Source organism: Typopeltis vanoorti, chromosome 1, assembly GCF_054136105.1.
Source record: "Typopeltis vanoorti isolate ZY-2024b chromosome 1, IOZ_Tvanoo_1.0, whole genome shotgun sequence".
In the NCBI taxonomy this organism is placed as follows: domain Eukaryota; kingdom Metazoa; phylum Arthropoda; class Arachnida; order Uropygi; family Thelyphonidae; genus Typopeltis; species Typopeltis vanoorti.
In genome coordinates this window covers 68,869,341-68,881,819 of record NC_143549.1, presented here as the reverse complement: position 1 = coordinate 68,881,819, position 12,479 = coordinate 68,869,341, and the positions used below count along the sequence as shown (strand labels likewise).

The 12,479-nt window shown below is 36.0% G+C and overlaps 1 protein-coding gene across 1 annotated transcript in view; it reads right to left on the bottom strand.

The window, feature by feature from the left end:
* LOC150110067 (copine-8-like) overlaps window positions 1-12,479 on the bottom strand; it is a 301,155-nt gene that overhangs the window by 58,723 nt on the left and 229,953 nt on the right. Inside the window, exon 12 of the mRNA XM_090406591.1 lies at window positions 6,587-6,648. Coding sequence (XP_090262717.1) covers window positions 6,587-6,648 — 62 coding nt within the window. The remainder of the gene's footprint in view (window positions 1-6,586; window positions 6,649-12,479) is intronic.

The following is a 12,479-nucleotide window of genomic DNA, read 5'->3' as shown; positions in this document are numbered from 1 at the left end:
ATCAATGTTGGAGAGGTTCTATAGAAAACAGTGGGAGATCAGGGGAGAACCAGAGGTCATCCCTGGAAATTGTATAAAGGGGGGTATGAGGAGGGGAGTGAGAAGCAGGTTTTTTTGCATGCAGAATTGTGAATGATTTGAATGCCTTGCCTGAGAGTATGGTGTCTGCAGAGAATTTGAGGTGTGTTTAAAGCATGGTATGATGAATGGTGTGTACGATAAAAGGACCTCCTAGATGAGTCTTTGACTCCATGAGGTCTTGGGTAATAATAATAATAAGGGAGAGTTGACAGGGGAATGAGTTGTCATTTTCTTGTGTGCTTGAGTGCAAGAAAATTTGTTGCTGAAGTTTCCCTTAGTAAACTTAATGATTAATCAAAAATTTGTGTTTTGATTTTTCAGAGCAAGATTGCCAAGTTTACTGTGAATAGAATTTGAGTCTCTGATTAAATATGTTAATTTTTGCCTTTGCAGATATCTTGTATTTAATGCGAAAAGAATCACTATTTTAAGGTTATGAATGTGTGTGTGTGTGTGAGTGAGAGAGTAAAAGGGTCACTATTACTTTAATACAAATTTATTTTATATGTTGTGCATGTGTGTGTGTGTGTGTATACTTTGTTAATAAAATATATACAAACTTAGTTTTCATGCATGCAGCATAATGAAAAAAGGCCAAATACATAAACCTATGGAAGAAACCTGTAAATGTTAGTGGAAAACATGTGTAGACTCTATAAATAATTAACAAAATGAAGGATCTCATTCCTGAATTTAGAAGACTTACTTTGCTAAGAACAATGCTATATAAGACAAAAATGAATCATCCTGTGATGTAAAAAGCAGTTCTGCCGGAACTAAATGCTTCCCACATGACTGGTCCATACTTATTTTGATAATACTCAATTGACCTTCTGGCATTATTTGAGTATCATCAGTGTAAATATGCGGCACTCATATATTTCTTAACGGATTTTGCATAATGCTATGCAATATGTGTTGTGAATATAAATTAAAAGATAACCAGCAATCCTTTGGATAAAGATTAGATTAGACTCATCCTATGCAAATGCAAACAAAGTATTCTGGCAGACCATCTGCCACCTTCGAGGGAGGAAATCGTGCACAGCAAGGGCAATTAAGGCCTCTAATGGTGCACTTTTAACAACCGAGAAGGATATCTTCCACAGATGGAGGGAATACTTTGAGAGCCTTCTTAACCCAGGTGACCCAGCAGTTGTTGACATCCAAGAGGTGCAGATTGGGGCAATGACTAGTCTCACAGCAGAAGAGGTACAGTTAGCAATAAAATCGCTAAAATCGGGCAAAGCTGCTGGCGATGATGAAATTCGGCCCGAAATGTTAAAAGTCTTAAATCGAGATGGTGTTCTCTAGCTGACACGAGTGTGTCAGGCTGCTTGGATATCTGGGCGAGCACCAAAGCAATGGCAGACAGGCATAATAATACCAGTCAAGAAGGGAGACCAGAAGGATTGCAGTAACTATCGTGGCATCTCTCTGCTCAGCCTGCCTGGGAAAGTGTATGCTACGTGCTTGGAAAGACGGTGCAGGAGCATAGTTGAGTCATAGTTGAGTCAGGAAGAACAATGTGGCTTTCATCCTGGTAGAAGCACAACTGACCAAATCTTCACTTTAAGGCAAGTCTTTGAGAAATCTTGGGAATATGCCAAGAATGTCTATACATGTTTTGTGGACTTGGAGAAGGCATATGACTGGGTTCCTCAGGATAAGCTTCAGCAAGTAGTACAGGAGTATGGAGTGGATGGCCAACTATTAGCTGCCATCAAGTCCCTGTATGAATACCCACAGTTTTGTATCAGGGTAAACAGCACAAAGTCTGAACCTTACACAGTCTCCGTTGGCCTCTGCCAAGGGTGTGTTCTGTCACTCCTCCTTTTCATAATATTTATGGACTGGATTGATAGGCACAGTTGAGGCAGTGAGTGTGTCAGAATGGGAAGATGTAGCATTGGACGTCTGCTTTTTGCAGATAACCTAGTTCTGCTTAGCTCTTCCACAGATAACCTCCAGCGGACCCTGGATAGGTTTGTAGCTGTTTGTGCAGATGCCAGAATGAAGATCAGTTTGGCCAAAACTAAAACATCTGTGGTCTCAAGACAACCATCCCAGTGTACTCTACATGTAAGTGAAATCCCAATGAGGCAGGTGGAGAAGTTTAAATACCTTGGGTCCATATTCACGAATGATGGAAAGTGGGAAGTAGAGCTAGATACTCGAATTGGCTTAGCAAGCTCAATATTGCGGGAGCTTGGCCGTTCAGTAGTATTGAAGCAAGAGTTAAGCCAGAAGGCAAAGCTGGCTGTCTTCAATACAGTCTATGTCCCCATCCTCACATATGGTCATGAGAGTTGGGCAATGACCGAAAGAATGAGGACATGAATCCAAGCAGCTGAAATGAGGTTCCTTCGAGTGGGTTATGGGGCTGACAACTCAACAGAATCAGAAGCTCTGCAATTCGGGAAACCCTCAATACTCAACCGCTGCTTCTCCATGTTGAGAGATCACAGCTACGTTGGTATGGGCACCTAGTCAGAATGCCACGAGAGGCTCCCTTAGCAGGCCCTCTTTGCCAAGCCAGAGGGTGGGAGGCCACGTGGAAGGGCAAGGACTCGCTGGATAGATTATATTCAAAACCTTGGGTGGACACGTTTGGGAATCCAACCAGAACACCTGAGCTTGGTGGCAGAGGATCGTGACCATTGGAAGTTCCTCTTGTAGCTGTTGCCCCCAGAACCCAATTAGGAATGGTGAGCCTTGAAGATGTATGTATGTACCAGCAATTGTTTTATTATATCAAAAAGTTACTGTAATATTTTGACTCATTATTTTAAATAATGGTATATTCTGTATAGTTCATATTGAACTATTCTTTGGAATTGGATATTGATTATTTACTTGTGACTAACAGAGCTTCCAGCAGATGTTATGGTACCAATAAACTTTCAGGCACTAGACTTCTTACTTATATTATAAAATTACTTATGAGGATGGTCTGAAAAGTTCTCAGTCTCGACCATAGATGGCAACACTACTGGCACAATTTTTTTTTCTAAGTTGGTACATTTTTTTCTAAGTTGGTCATAAGCATCCACGTGAAATTGCAAGTCATTCTATCAAGTAGTTTGTTTTATACAGCTGTTGAAAGAAAAAGTGTTGTCTGTATCCCTTGAAATGGATAAAATCGAGTATCGTGTGGTTATAAAATTTTTTAATTAATTAAAAGAAACACACGTATTAACCACTGTGAAAATTATTTACTTGTAAATATTTCATCCTAAGTATCAGTACATCATCAGTACAGTAGTTTAAACAATAATAGGAATAACATACAGTTAGGGAGGCATGATTACAATAGAATCTCATTAAACGTGCGTAACGTGTTACAGAAGTAAAAAAAAAAAAAAAACTAATAATAATTATTTTACACAATTCTGTATGACAATTTCTCATACTTTAGGAATAGCAAGAACGTTGCGGTTTAAATTTGGTCTGTGTAGTAGGGCTTCAAAACTTTCTTTATATAAACGTTCATGTTTATATAAAGATGTATGTAAAAGTTTTCCCCAATGGATCCTATGCCTTGGATTTTCAATTCTGTGTTGAGAGAGGCCAGATTTCTGCGGTTTAAAATGACAAATGTGGTCTTGATGTTCCGAGATGCATTTCTGAACAGCCCTACCTGTCTGTCCAAAGTAAAACAATTTGCATGAGCATGGAATCTTATAAACTCCAGGCAACATCAAAGGTGAGAGTTTGTCCTTAGGAGAAGGTAACAAGTGTAAATTTGGTTGATAGGTTTGTAAGTAGTGGGAAAATTGTATTTCTACATAATTTTAGAAAGACGTTCGGATATGCTTTTGACGTAAGGTATGGGAATCCTATGGACGTCTTGTCTGGTTTGATGTGTGGAAAAGTGACTGATGATTTCTTGAGTTGTTTTAGGATTATATCCATTTAGGATGGCTGAAGTTTTGATTTAGATCTCTTGGTTTAGAGATTCTTCAGAGGACAGAATTTGTGTGCTCTGGAAACTAGTGATTTAATAATGCCAGATTTCTGAGATGGATGATGAGCGGAAGAATTGTGAATGTAGGCTTGCGAAAGACAGACGTAGTGATGGAACAGTCTTCTTTTCTTTGAATGTGTAAATCCAAAAAGGAGATACCCTGTGGAGATTCTTTTCCTAACGTAAAGTTGATGCGATGATGAAGAAGGTTAATTTTATCTAGAAACAGTTGTAATTCATATTCGGGATGATCTCAGACTGCAAATACGTCGTCGACATATCTTAATCAAATTTTTGGTTTGGGTTCAAATGTGAATATTTTTTTCTCAAGGTGTTCTAGAAACAAGTTTGCTAGGTTTGGTGATAAAGAAGATCCCATTGCTGTTCCTTCTTCTTGCTTGTAAATTTGACCTTTCCAGGTGAAGTAACCTGATGCAATAACAAACTTGAACAATTCAACTATATCAGACGGAAATTTTTGAGTTAGTAATTCTATTGTTTCTTTATGGGGGAATGTTTGTGAAGAGGGAGACAATGTCGAAGCTGATTAACAAGTCAGTTTTTGAAAGTTGAATGTCCTTCATTTTTGTATGAAACTCTGTAGAATTTTTGATTGAAGGGACTGAGTGGCCTATGTGAGGACGGAGAAGGTTAGATAAGAACCTTGATAACTTGTAAGTTGGACTGCTGATACAGTCTATGACGGGTCTCAGTGGAACATTAGTTTTGTGTAGCTTAGGTAAGCCATAAATTCTAGGAGGCCTGGCATGGTATGTCTTAAGTTTTTTGATTGTTTCTTCATCTAGGGAGGAAATTTCATTAAGTAGCTTATTTAATTTTCTGAGTTGACATTTTTTATAATCATAATTCAATTTGGCATAAGTATTACAATCTCGAAGAAGTAAATTCATTTTTTGGTCATATGAATTTGTATCAAGAACCACAGTGGTATTTCCTTTATCAGCACTGGTAATGATTACATTTTTATTACGTTTTAAAGATATAATAGCTTTCAATTCTGATGGTGGGATATTTAATTCCGAAGATTTGGCATTGTAGATCACTTTAGCTACCTCAAAACGAAGTCTATTGCTTCAATACTGGAGAGATGGTTGACGTTTCTTTCTATATTATGTATGAAGTCTAAATATGGGAAAGATTTTGGTGAAATCGCAAATTTATGGCCTCTTGCTAGGACATTTAATTTGTCTGTTGTTAGTGGACGGTTAGATAAATTGACTACCCATTTTTCCGTTGGTAATTTTCTGATGATGTCCTAAGATACTTAGGATGAAATATTTACAAGTAAATAATTTTCATTGTGGTTAATACGTGTGTTTCTTTTAATTATGATCTCACCACAGGTTTCGTTATTTAAAAAAAAATAAATAAATAATATTCTTTATGAGCATTGTTCTTCGTTTTCGTCAATTAAGAAATGGACTGCCAAATCGTGGCCGTACCAGCCTTGAAGATGATCCATGTGAAGGACGTCCAAAAAGTGTAACAGCACCAGAAATCATTGATCAAGTGCACAATGTGGTATTGGATGACCGGTGAGTCAAAGTGGGTGGAATTGCTGAGACTATAGGCATTTCAAAAGAACGTGTAGGATACATTTTGCATGAAGAATTGCAAATGAAAAAGCTTTGTGTAAGATGGGTGCCGTTCACAGCCGATCAAAAATGCACTTGCATGAAAATCTATGAACAGTGCTTGGAGCATTTTAACAAGAATAAAACTGATTTTTGCATCAATTTATTACTATGGATGAGACTTGGATTCACCATTACACACCAGAATCCAAACAGTAGTCAAAACAGTGGACAGAAGCCAGTTGTTCAGCACCAAAGAAGACAAAGTTGGTTCCATCAGCAGGAAAGGTCATGGCATTGGTGTTTTGGGCTGCTAAAGGTATTTTGTTTATTAATTATCTTGAAAATGGTAAAACAATAACCAGGGAATATTATTCCGATCTTGTAACCAGACTAGATAAAAAAATTCGTGAGAAAATACCGTTTGCAGAAGTAAAAAATCATCTTTCATCGGGACAATGCACCTACCCACAAAGGTGTTTTGGCAATGGGAAAATTAAGGGATCTACACTATGAATTGTTGAAACATACACCCTATTCCCCAGATTTGGCTCCCTCTGACTTCTATCTCTTCCCAAAACTAAAACTCTTCCTCGCTAATCAGCGTTTTTCTTCAAATCAATGATTGCAGCTGTAGAGGGATATTTTGCAGATCTTACTGAGAACCACTACAGGGATGGGATAATGGTGCTCGAGCATCGCTGGAATCAATGTATTAGTGTTAAGGGAGATTATGTTGAAAAATAAAAATAATTTTGAAATTATAAATTTGTTTTTTCATTGTTAGGCTGAGAACTTTTCAGACCACCCTCATAATTTCATAAAAAAAAGCACTTTATTATTTTACTGTGAATAGCTATATAATGTGATATTATCAAATTAATATTATATACTCAATGTTTATTTCTGATTTCATAAATGCACAAAAATTACGAATTCTTACCCTCCTTTAATATAATCCAAGAAAGTGAACTCTTGTTCCATATTTATTTGCATCAGTTTTACCTTAGGAATTAAGAAAATATTAATTCAATTAATTAGAATATCGTAATTATCAACACATGAAAACAAGCAAGCTACCATATTTGCCAGCGTATAAGACGCACCCACTTTTTTGTACACATTTTTAGCATTTTACACATTATTAACATCACTTAATATCACTGAATATTATAATGAATTTACAGTATTTCAAATATAAAGTAATAAGTAGATCTACTTTCAACAAATACCTAATCTAACTAGGAAAGAGTACTCACCTTTTAATCTTCGTCAAAACCCAGAAATTCAAGTCCAGAGCTAAATGAAGAGACACTTGAAACCGCTTCTAAATTAGAATCTGAGTCCTCATACAACAAATTGTCCTCTTTACCATCCAGTGTGGCATTAGTAATGTGGCATTACTAATGCCACACTTCTTAAATGATTTAACCAGTGTCTCAGCATCCTATGAAGCTTTGACCCACTCACAAACTTGTGAAATGCTAGGTCTCTTCCTTCTTCCTGATGGCGTAACCTCAAAATCTGAAGACTGCATTCAGCTGTTCCACTTCTCCTTCATAAATCCCTTAAATGGTTTATTAATAAATACATCTAAAGGTTGAAGCTGACTAGTTAGACCTCCTGGAATTACAGCTAGCTGAGTTTTCAATTCCTTGAGTTTATTTTTAATATCTTCTGTTCTGTTCTGTGAGAACGAAACTGATCCCATACTAGCAGGGAAGGCTTCTTCAACAGTCTGCTAGGGCACCTAGACCAAATTTTATCTATCCATAACTGAAATGCTCTGACACACCGCAAGGAAGCAAGAAAGAAATTGCGTAACTCGGAACAGAGAAAATTTCCAGAAATGAAAGCAATAAAAAACTGAGTATCAACGTATAAGATGCACCCTGTTTTCCAGACCTATTTTCAAAGAAAAAAAGTGTGTCTTATATGCCAGCAAATACAGTAATCTTAATCCAACATATATTAGTTTAGATCATAGGTTGCCAAACTTTTTCGGGCCACCGAAAATGTGATTACTGGCTAGCTGTAGTTCAGCTTGATTAAGAGAGAGAGAGAGGATAAGGTTTTTCCACGAACTGTTTAGAATTACACTCTGATTTCTGTTGAGGTTTCCGCCAGTTACTGACACTATTGTGGTTTCCTTGAATAAACGATGTCTGTAGTCGTCATCGAGACATGGCATGGAGCTGTTTTGCCACTCTATCGTGTGGTTAGATGTACAGAAATGATGTGCTAAGCCGGAAGAGATACTTCTATTGTGGTTTACATCACCAACATGTTCTTTTTGTCTGATTTCTAAACTCTGTGAAGTTTGTCCTATGTAGGCAAGAAAGAAAGACCACAGGAGCAGGGAATGTAATATACTCCTGAATATTTGTAGAAAGGTACCTTATCTTTTGGGGATCCTAAAACTTGTCTGATGCTGGTGGTTGGTTTGAAGACCACTCTGATGTTGTAGACGCTTAGTATTCTTGCTATTTGATAAGAAATTGACTTGATGAAAGGGATCACTACAGTGGAAATGTGCTGGGAGTGTGATTCTTCTTGTCACTGTATAGATATTTTTTTATGATGTTTTGAGGATATCCATTTTGTAATAATGTGTTGGCTATTAGTGAGAGTTCAGTCTGAGTATCCTCCTCCTCTGATATAAACTTTCTGGCCCTATATTTCATGTGGATAATGCTCAGTTTGTGTGTCTTGTGATGGTCTGAAGTATAATGAAGATATCTTCCAGTATCTGTGGGCTTTCTGTAAATAGATAATTTGACAATGTTTGATTGTTACTTTATCAAAATGTCTAAAAAATGCAGTTGGTTGTTGTTTTCCACTTCCAGAGTGAATTTTATCTTGTTACGTATTGAGTTGATTTTATCCACAAAAGATTTTAGGTTTTCTAAGCTGTCTTGCCATATAATGAAGATATTGTCAACATATCTCCACCATGTAGATGGTCTAGGGGAGATTGTGGAGAGAATTTCTTTTTCAAGTTTTCCCATGAAAATGGATATCCTCAAAACATCATAAAAAAAATCTATACAGTGACAACCCCAGACAAGAAGAATCACACTCCCAGCACATTTCCACTGTAGTAATCACTTTCATCAAGTCAATTTCTTATCAAATATTCAATTTATACTTCAATATGTAAGAGTAAGATGTTCAAAAATATTTTGCTTGGGTGGCTGATTAAGCTAATTGTCCTAAAATTATTGCATTTTTTTTGTTATTTCCTTTTTTTTTTTTTTGAATGGGGGTAAGTATAAGTAGCCACCAGTCTTTTGGCCAGATCTCAGTCAGCAAAGAAATATTCCACACCTGCTGGCAATGTGATCTGCACTAATAATAGGTTCTACCCTTCTTTAAGTAGTTCTGCTGGAATATGTCAATTTCTGCTGCTTTTTCTTATTTTGTTTGATCTCAAGATGGCTCTTTCTACATCTTTTCTATGTACAGGATAATCACTGTTCAATGTTATCATTGGAACAACTCCCTCTAAATTTTGTTGGTCCAAGCTTTCATCACACATGAAATACCATGTTTTTAATATATTTTCATGATCAGTAATATTTGTTTCATCCACATCCTCAATTATCCAGCTCTTACGAGCAAAAGGTTTTATTTATTCCTTAATTATTTCATATGCTGTTGTATGGCTATTCTTTTGAAGATTATCCTCAATTTCTTTGCATTCTTTGAATAACCATTTATATTTTGCAAACTTCACCTCATTTTTAACCTGTCTGTTCAGATAATTATAACTGTTCATTGTTGGTCCCAATGTGCCGAAGTGGTCATAATATTCTCTGCTGATCACAAAGCTGTAATATTTCTTGGGTAATTCAAGGTTTATCTAGTATTAATAAACCTTGAATTACCCAAGGTTTATTAATACTGGGTAATTCAATGTTTATCCAGTATTAACCTTGAATTACTCAGTATTAATAAACCTTGGGTAATTCAAGGTTTATTAATACTGGATTTTCTTTCTAGAATATTTTCAGCTGCTTCAATGACTGTCCTTGAAGACTGTTGGTATTAGGATCAAGAGAGTCAGCAGGGATTTCAGAAAGAGCAGAAGCAAGATTTGTTTTAAATAATTCTTTAGTGGTCTTTGATTTGAGTTGTGTAATGTTAAACTTTTGTCTTTGTTAACTTTTGTTAACAGGATGAGGAAATCTGATACTGTTAACCTTTGTTAAAAAAAAATTGTAAAGAGAAATGTGGAGAAGAACATGCTGGGCTCAAGACGTTTGTCTTGAGCCCAGCATGTTCTTCTCCACATTTCTCTTTACAATTTTTTTTAAACCTCATCTCAAGTATGCTGCATAAATTTTACCTGGAGTACTTAGTAGGGAAATTCCTCTGTAATTCTCACATTGCTTTATTTCCCCTTTTTGTAGGTGGATACTATGAGAGCTTTACAGCAATTATCCGAAATTTGACCTCTGACAAGGCCTTCTGAATTATGTAACATAGCCACTGTAAAACTTTTATATCTCATTATTTGAGAATTTGTTGAATATCATCTACAGAGCTGCCTTTTCACATTTCAGGTTTTTGATGGCATTTCCTTCCTCAAGTATTGTTATGTACTCCTGAATATATTCTTCTTCTTCTTTAATGTTTTCAACAACTATATCATCAATGCTTGTCTCTCATGCTTCAGACATCTAGAATATCTTCGTCTTTAGTTTTCATGTTACTTTATCATCTCCTATTGCTTTTACTATACTCTTTCTTCCATTTCTAAGCTTTTCAATAGTCACCTTCCTGATATTTATTTTCTGTGGTCTTACCAAAGTCTTCCCATGACTTTGTTTAGTTAGTTTTACACATTGCTTCACTTTCTTACTTTTTGCTCTGTATTCTCTCAGAGCACATGCTGATTTTCTTACCAGGAACCATTTATAGCAAATCCTCATTAATATATACAGTATCATGAAATGCTCTCAGTCTAAACTGCATAACCTTACACTTGTCATCATTAAACTGATACTCATTTTCATTTGCCAATAGAACCAGTCTGTTTAAATCAGCCTGCAGGGATTCAATTTTGTATCAGTTATTCTCAACCCCTATTCTCAATATTATTATTATTATACAAATTAAACAACAATCTCACAAACATAGAACCACGCGTTTTTCTCTTTCTTGTAAATCACCTCCATACATTACTTTCTGATACCTGTCAATTACTCACTCTCTTATTTTATCTTATCATATCTTATCTTCATGAGCCTTTGCAATTGACGTTCAATCTGTGCTCATACTCCACATTCCAAAGAATACTAAACTCCTTTGTGAATCTTCTCTGGACCCTTTCCAACATATCCTTGTCACTATGAAAGCCCAGTAACCAAATCTGTGCACAATAATCTATATGGAGCCTGATCAAGGACTTAAAAACAATGGTGTCAGAACTTCTTTATTTCTGCATGTCAGAGTTCTCTGCATCATTGTCATTATCTGATGTGATGCCTTCACAACTTATGCAATGTAGGCCCTGAATTTCAGGTCCTTGTTCACCACCACTCCCAGATCTCTCATCTCCTGTACTCTCCCACCAAGTATATACTTTGCATCCCACCATTGCTTACCAAATCTCAAAACCTTACACTTTGCAACATTGAACTGACAGTTTCACTTACCTACCCATTCATCAAATCTATTCAAGCAAGGCCATAACATCTGCTTGACTCTGCATTGCTTTCCCCAATTTTGAATAATCTGCAAATATCTGCATAGTTAAATCCATCCAAATATCATTAACATGTAAATTGAACAACAATGGTCCCAAACTGACCCCTGTGGTACACCACTAGTGACCTTCATCTTCATGATTTTCTTTCTAGAATATTTTCAGCTGCTTCAATGACTGTCCTTGAAGACTGCTGGTATCAGGATCAAGAGAGTCAGCAGGGATTTCAGAAAGAGCAGAAGCAAGATTTGTTTTAAATAATTCATTAGTGGTCTTTGATTTGAGTTGTGTCAGATGTCAGACAGTAAGGCAAAGAATCAGTTCTTATACCAGTCCAAGAGATAACATCTTAACTAAGATTTGAAGGAAACAACCTATGTGGCTTGATCACATCAGCAAATCAAATGGTCTACCAATGCAAGTTCTTGAAGAACTTTTTCCAGGAATTCAAAAAAAAGGAGAGGCAGGCCTAGAATAAACTAGATAAACAGTATAAAAAAATTGGACAGGTGCTTCAGTTACAGAGCTGTAAGCAAAGTTTCAATCACTGACTGATTGTGGAAGATTTCTGTGGGGAATATTTCCCAATTTCTACTGTACAGTTCTTTGTGGACTATGGAATGAAGAAGAAGAATTTTATGAATATACTAAAATTGCACTTCTTTCAGATACATTCAAACTGCACCTCCTTTGCCTTCATATATATTTCACTTGTGCAAGATTTTTTCCTAAATGTGAATGCAATGATACAATTTTATTATTCTTCCATTTGAGTTAGATATCAGAATGATTATATACATAATTTATTCTGACAACAGTATGATTTTCCTGCTTTAAAAATAGAAAACACTTCCAACAGAAATTAATATTGTGAAGATTGTATTAAATGTTACTGTAATTAATATAATAAAGATCTCTGTCTCAATTTCATGTAAATCTTATGGGGGTGGCCTTATTTTAAAATAAGGCTACTTATGATGTTTAAATTAAACATATTTGGTCATTTATAATTAAAATACAATTTTATTTAATGCTGACCATAAAAACAAACTTATATTATAGCCTACCAGTTTTGCCAGCGGACTGTCTGGCTTTTTCAAGGCGTTTATGAAAAGACAAAAAAACT